Raw genomic sequence first — 6,434 nt, forward strand, 5'->3', positions numbered from 1 at the left:
GAGTAACGTCCTGGTTGGGAAAGTGAGTGTGTTCTTACAAGGATCTCCGGGTAGTGAGAAGTAAAAATGTTCGTGGCCTCTGATGCAGCATTCTTCGAGTTGGCATCGCGAGAAGTAAGGCCCACACCGGTGTAGTCTATACCAGAAATGTTAGATGTCTGTCTATAGTGGGAGGATCATCGGTCTGCATACCATGCACTTGGATGGTTTGGTCAACGGTTTCGAAATCTAATTGTTGCATGAGGCGTTCTTGGAGTGCCACCCGCCAGCTAATAATAGACTTCGACGTCAGGGACGTCGTGGCATACTCGTGGTATACGACTCACCGAAGGAACAATTGAACGTCAGAAAAGACTGCTCTGAGATCTTTGTTTCCACCGTATAAGTTGTACATGACTGGGCGCCCCTCTTTGTCGTGGCCAGCAATCTGCCCCATGTTATCAAACCGACCGTTCGGGAATTCTTCATTCAAAGCGCTATCAATATCAAATGATTTTCTCCATCTGAGTGTCGTCCGTAACATGTCCTTGGCTTCATTGACATTGAGGTGTCTGGACCCGGGTCATTCATGAGGAGTAATTCAGCGCAAAGCTTGGTCGGCATTACCTTGCCCGGAGGAACTTCATGAGTATGACACTGACTTTGGCATTGCGGGGATTGGAGGGGTCGATGTTGACACCCCACATGGTGAAAGGTGTCTCCTTTGCTTTAGGATCATCTGGGAAGGCATCCGCCAATAAGTCTGGGAGGATAGCCTAGTATAGGGAGGGAAGATGGTGAGATGTCAAGGATACGCATCTTGGCCGCGAACGGCGTACCCGAAACTCCTTAAGAGAAATCCATTCTTGATTGGAGAACTTCTCCGTGATAGAATTATGAGGTTCGGGTTCTTCCTGGACCTTTTCGGGGGCGGACGCGGGCGTGGGCACGGCCGTTGGTGTAGGGGGAACACTGATTTCTGGGACTGCGTCAGGCTGGGGAGCCTCTGCTGTGGTCGTGGCAGTTGGAACTTCCGAAGCCACTGGCGCTGGCGCTGGTGCCGGTGCTGGGGTAGATGTTTCTTCTGTTTGGGATGGCTGAGTGGCCATAGGTTCAGTTGAAACTTGTTATGAGGCGTGCATCATGATCATGATCAGCTGGCTATATTCGTGTGGTTAAACATATCTTATCTGACAAGTCACTTTCGCACGTTGCCCCACTCGTTGCTACGGAGTGACATAAGAACGGTAATCAGAACAAGAAAACTGACTAGAAGTGGAGTTGAGGAGCTGGGACTTCAACTAGCATCACTGAATAGGACACTATGTAATACAAGAAACGTTCGCCCCACGGGATCTCAGATTTTGTTTTGACAGTTGTGACAGGCCGTAACCATCGCCAAACAGTGTACTGCATTTATCGTCGCTCCAGACGCATCGCTCTCGCGCTACTGTCCCTACGTTTCCTCGCCGCATATGCTTCTATTTATCGCTGAACATTAAACGTCATCTACCTATTCATCCACAAATGTACCGCTCCTCCTCCAATGGCTTGCCCCAGCATACCCTCCCCGACCATCATGAGAAACTACCTTGGAAAAATTCCTACAGGTCCTCGGGTACCAAGCGCCTTCCTCTACCCAACAGCTGGCTCATTCCCCAGTTCACCGCGAGTGCGCAGGCCGCACTCATGAACCTCCGCCGGCTTGCAGATCACTTTTGGCAGGTCCAAACCAGCAAATTGAGTGTTGCTAGTCCTCAGCCGTTGACACAAAAGGATTCTTCATATTCCATGCCCTTCTTCGTCCTCCTTTGTTGTCTATGGTACGCAACCTCGGCCCTTTCATCCAACACTGGCAAGGCGATCCTCAGTCAATTTCGCTACCCGATCACCCTTACCTTCGTTCAGTTCGGCTTTACTGCCGTCCTCAGCCTTTGTTTCATGTCACCAGTTGTTCGTTTTTCGCATTTTCGCATGCCCACCCGAGCAATCTTGCAAAAAACGTTCCCTATGGGTCTATTCCAGGTTGGCGGACACATGTTCTCTAGCATGGCCATCTCAAGAATACCTGTCAGCACCGTACATACCATCAAGGTGTGCCGCATTTCACTCTTCACATACTCAGTGTTCTCATCTCCCTACAGGCACTTTCGCCGTTGTTTACCGTTGCCGCTTACGCTCTCTTATTTGGCGTGAGCTACTCTTCCAAGACCTATATCTCACTTCTGCCTTTGACCATCGGGGTCATGCTTGCTTGTTCGTTTGCCGTCTCAGCATCTGATTTCATCGGCCTATTATGCGCTTTTGGATCGGCACTTGTCTTTGTCAGCTCCAATATTTTTTTCAAGAAGATCATGCCTTCCAACTCGAACGGTTTGTCCGGAACGACTCATAAACTGGACAAGCTGAATCTCTTGTTGTATACGTCAAGTATGGCTTTCCTTTTGATGATTCCCTTATGGCTATATTACGATCTCCCCGTTCTATTGGACGCCAGAGCGAATCCCAGCCACATCTCACATCCCAAGCAAGGTCATGCTACGCCACATTCTGTTGCGTATTATTTCCTTCTAAACGGGATCGTTCATTTCGCTCAGAACATCATCGCCTTCATCATCTTATCATCGACCTCCCCTGTCACATACTCCATTGCCTCGCTTATCAAGCGGGTTGCAGTTATTTGCATCGCTATCATGTGGTTCAATCAGACCGTCCATCCTGTTCAGGCATTCGGCATCGCCCTAACCTTTACTGGTCTATACATGTACAACAATGCGAAGGGAGACGTCGAGAAGGGCGAAAAGAAGATGACGAGGGTGCAAGCAGCACGAGACTTGATGCTACCCACGACTAAATCAGAGTCGCGTCTTCTCTCGGGGATCGAAACGCCGCCAAATGAACATGAGCCATCATTTGCACACCGGGATCGCCGTCCGACTGTAACCGGTGTACCGAATGGATCGGCGTACGCCAGACCCAGAGGGATGTCGCTGCACGTTTCGGGAACAAGCGTTCACCATGCAGGCCAACAACACCAGCGGTCCCCAGTTACTCCGCTTGAACCGTTTTCCAGTCAGAAACCCTCCAAAGCCCACGCGCTCAAGCCTCCGTCAATATCCCTTCCACTTGTTAAAATTGTTTCCCCTGTTGACTCGTATCCTTCTCCACCTCTATCTTTGGATTCTCCAACATCACATACGATACCTTTGCCTGGATTTAATTTACAACCGAATGAGATGGGACGACCCGCGGCCCCTGTGATGGCCTAAACGGGTGAAGGGAAATGCTGCAGTACTCAGAATTCTATACCCGTAGGTTTGGTCAGTAGGTCTTATGCCGTCGCCCTATTGCACCTGAGATGTAGCAATGGATTTTTTCGGACTGAACAATATTTGTAGGGGCTTTTTGATGTTTGCATAGACTCTTAATACTGCGTAAAGCGTAAATCGTAATAGACGTATATATCAATCAATTTCAAAGGTTATACAAAGATCTCACGGACATAGAAGGTGGATGTAGGCAAAGATACTTGTTAACTTGGTTCGTCCCTGCTTTTACAAGAAAATTGCTGCTGAACCCCCTGCTCGGTAAGGGCTTCTAGGCCAATAATAGGCAATCGTCCATATATACAGATACTCATAATCATACATAGGTTACCTTCCCATATAGTGACTGGGCATTCCCAGCATCCTATCAACGTACACTCACGCCCTACTCCACGAGGTCGCCAGTCTGTGGGCATGCACTGGCATACGGCTCTTCACAGCCAAAGGTGGCATCTTCTGGTCTTCTCATGGCTTCTAAATCCACTGCACCGACACACGTCTTGCTCTCTGCGGTCGCAATCAAAAGTGGCGTCTCTGGGGATTCTCAATCTTGGTGATATCACTTGTGGAGCTGTCTATAACCTTGGGTCTTTGGGTGGCCAGCTGCAAATGTACAACATTGTTTCCTGGTCGAGCGTTGGACTGATGACATTTCGCAAGTATATTATAGAACATAGCATTAAATTCGTTCGTCCATCTTGTTTTCAGCAACCTTTGTTTCGCGCCAGGGAGGCCCTAACTACGAAAAGAAGAAGAGGCAGTTCAGACGTTCTGGGTTCCTTGGGCTCACGGCCGTGAGGTGAAAATGAAGCGATGTTCTTCTTTGCGTATACTATATTACGCATACACGCATACATGCATATGACCTCACGGCCAAAAGGATTTACGCACGCGCGCACCCTGCTACCTACGTCGTTCACGACCCGGTAATCACGCTCCCGCGCACCAGTCGGTTGTCCGGCTTCAATTCCTGCACTACTATCCACCCGCTAAGAGTAAGCATACCAGAACTTACTCGTAGTCTCAAGGGGATCCAACCTCGACGCGTCATAAGGTTGGCTAAGAACATGGGTGTCATGGCTTCTCTCGACTCCCAGAGCATGCTGCGAGGCAGAAAACCTGACCAGGGCTCTCGCCCACCTCTCTTACTTTCTCTACACTCACACGCATTAGTACATTTGAATAATTACTCGACGCTAGAGACAAAAGTTGAATACCTAGAGCTTGGGTAACCGGTCAATGGTCCCAGATCTCGTTATCACTCTCCTATTCTTCGCGCGCCCGAGAAGCGGCGAATCATCTTTATCCCTCAGATAATACGACCAATCTGCAGTCATATCCGACTCCGCCTGTGAGAACCCATTCCCCAAGTATGCGAATCGATTTTTGCCGACATAGGTAAAGTTCCAGTCTTCATATCGGGGTTCAGCTAGACTCTCCATATAATGTAGAGTGCTTCCTGGCCAAAGTGCAGTAACTTTTTCGGAAGCGCTCCCGCTCTTGTACCAGGAACGACAGTTTTGTTCCCATACGGTGCCTTTCATATAAGCATCTTTGAAAGTCATAAAGTCCTCCACGGCATCGAGCCTGGGAGAGATGCTATGAATGTTCTCGGTTTGATAGCGGTTAATGAGCTTGAGTATATAATCGATCTGTGCCTCTGCAAAAAGCTTTATTAGCAATGGGTACAAGAAACGAGGAAAAACAAAAATATACCTATTCCAATCAGCACAGGACCGTTTCCGATAGGACTATTTGGTCCAACGAGCATAAAGTAATTAGGAAAGCCTGGAGCTGCCATTCCAAAGTAGTTCTTCGGCTCATCCTTCCATGCTTCGGCCAATGATTCCCGATTCATCCCAAGAACCGGGAATCTAGGTAAATAACTCGTGTCGAATCCCGTGGCGCAAATGATCACATCGACTTCGTATTCCTTTCCTTCCTGACTTAAACAACCTTTCCGGGTGATTGCTTTCACGCCGCTGCTTACCACCTCTGTTTTCGGGTCGACAAGAGCCTCGAGGTAGCCCACACCAGGGGTTACCCTTCTACATCCCACACCATACTTTGGAATGATTTGATCCTCGAGTCCGGAACCTTTGATTACCATCGCCATGGCTCCGCGCATTTCCGCAGTCATTGCTTTCTGCATGGATGAGTCCTGTATAAAAACCGAGTACAATGAATTGATGCTTGAGTCTAGCTCTCTGCGATGCTCTTCCAGTTTTTTAGGGTCGGAAGCAAATACCCGCTTTTCTTCATCGGTATAATGCCGTTGTTGGAAGCCTTGAGTGGGCAAAACATAGGTAGCGGAACGATTGAAACTGATAACCTTTTTAACTGTCGGTAGGATAGATGGCAATACTTGGATAGCCGACGATCTAGGGGTTATGAGCAAAAGGCTAATAATGGTCAGAGCTGAAGCTTGAAGACGGACCCTGTTCCAATCAACGCCACGGTTTTACCAGTGAGGTCGACATTTCTATCATATTTTGCCGTATGAAGTAGTTTCCCTTCGAACTCTTTTATTCCCGGGACGTCGGGCCATTTCCATGCATTGAGAACCCCCGCAGCGTTGAGTAGAATATGGCACCAGTCACTGATAACTCTCCCTGTCTCGAGGTCGGTGACCTCAATGTTCCAATGACCCCTCTTGTTGTCCCATTCTGCGCGAGAGACCAATTTTCCGAACTGACAGTATTTGCGTATATCATACTTATCTACGAAGCGGACGAAGTATTCCTGGATTTCATCCGATCCCGCATACGTAGACGACCAATTTGGGTTCGGTTCAAAAGACCAGACATATGCATGAGCCGCAATGTCACAAGCGCAACTGGGATGCTCAAGTCAGTTTTGGGGACCGTGAAGTTTGAACCGTATAAAACAATCACCCTGGATATTTATTTTCGAACCATGTTCCACCAACATCTGCGTTTTTGTCGTACAACGTCAGGTCAAAGTTCTCGAATGATCTTTGTAATTTATAGGCGAACAAGAGACCGGAAGCTCCTGCGCCGATGCCTATCACTTTCAAGTGTCGTTGATGGTGGATTGGCTTGTCTGACCATGAACCAGACGTGACATTTTCGCTATCGGGATGTGAACCGTCGGGCATACTGAGAGTAG

At 48.4% G+C, this 6,434-nt stretch overlaps 1 protein-coding gene across 1 annotated transcript; it reads right to left on the minus strand.

Annotated features, from left to right (window-relative positions):
• Window positions 1-4,516: 4,516 nt before the first annotated feature.
• Window positions 4,517-6,434, minus strand: AGABI2DRAFT_205727 (hypothetical protein). Its single transcript, XM_006461741.1, has 4 exons — window positions 6,200-6,434; window positions 5,743-6,141; window positions 5,022-5,686; window positions 4,517-4,965 (listed from the first exon to the last, which is right to left on the minus strand). The coding sequence occupies exons 1-4, from the start codon at window positions 6,421-6,423 to the stop codon at window positions 4,523-4,525; spliced, it is 1,731 nt and encodes a 576-aa protein (XP_006461804.1). The 5' UTR covers window positions 6,424-6,434; the 3' UTR covers window positions 4,517-4,522.

Source organism: Agaricus bisporus (genome assembly GCF_000300575.1).
Source record: "Agaricus bisporus var. bisporus H97 unplaced genomic scaffold AGABI2scaffold_6, whole genome shotgun sequence".
NCBI lineage: Eukaryota > Fungi > Basidiomycota > Agaricomycetes > Agaricales > Agaricaceae > Agaricus > Agaricus bisporus.

Coding starts and splice junctions, on each gene's coding strand:
- AGABI2DRAFT_205727 (XM_006461741.1), bottom strand. CDS start 6,423: ATGCCCGACGGTTCACATCCCGATAGCGAAAATGTCACGTCTGGTTCA. Junction 6,142..6,199: donor TTCGAAAATAAATATCCAGG/GTGATTGTTTTA, acceptor TGAGCATCCCAG/TTGCGCTTGTGACATTGCGG. Junction 4,966..5,021: donor TCCTGTGCTGATTGGAATAG/GTATATTTTTGT, acceptor AGCTTTTTGCAG/AGGCACAGATCGATTATATA.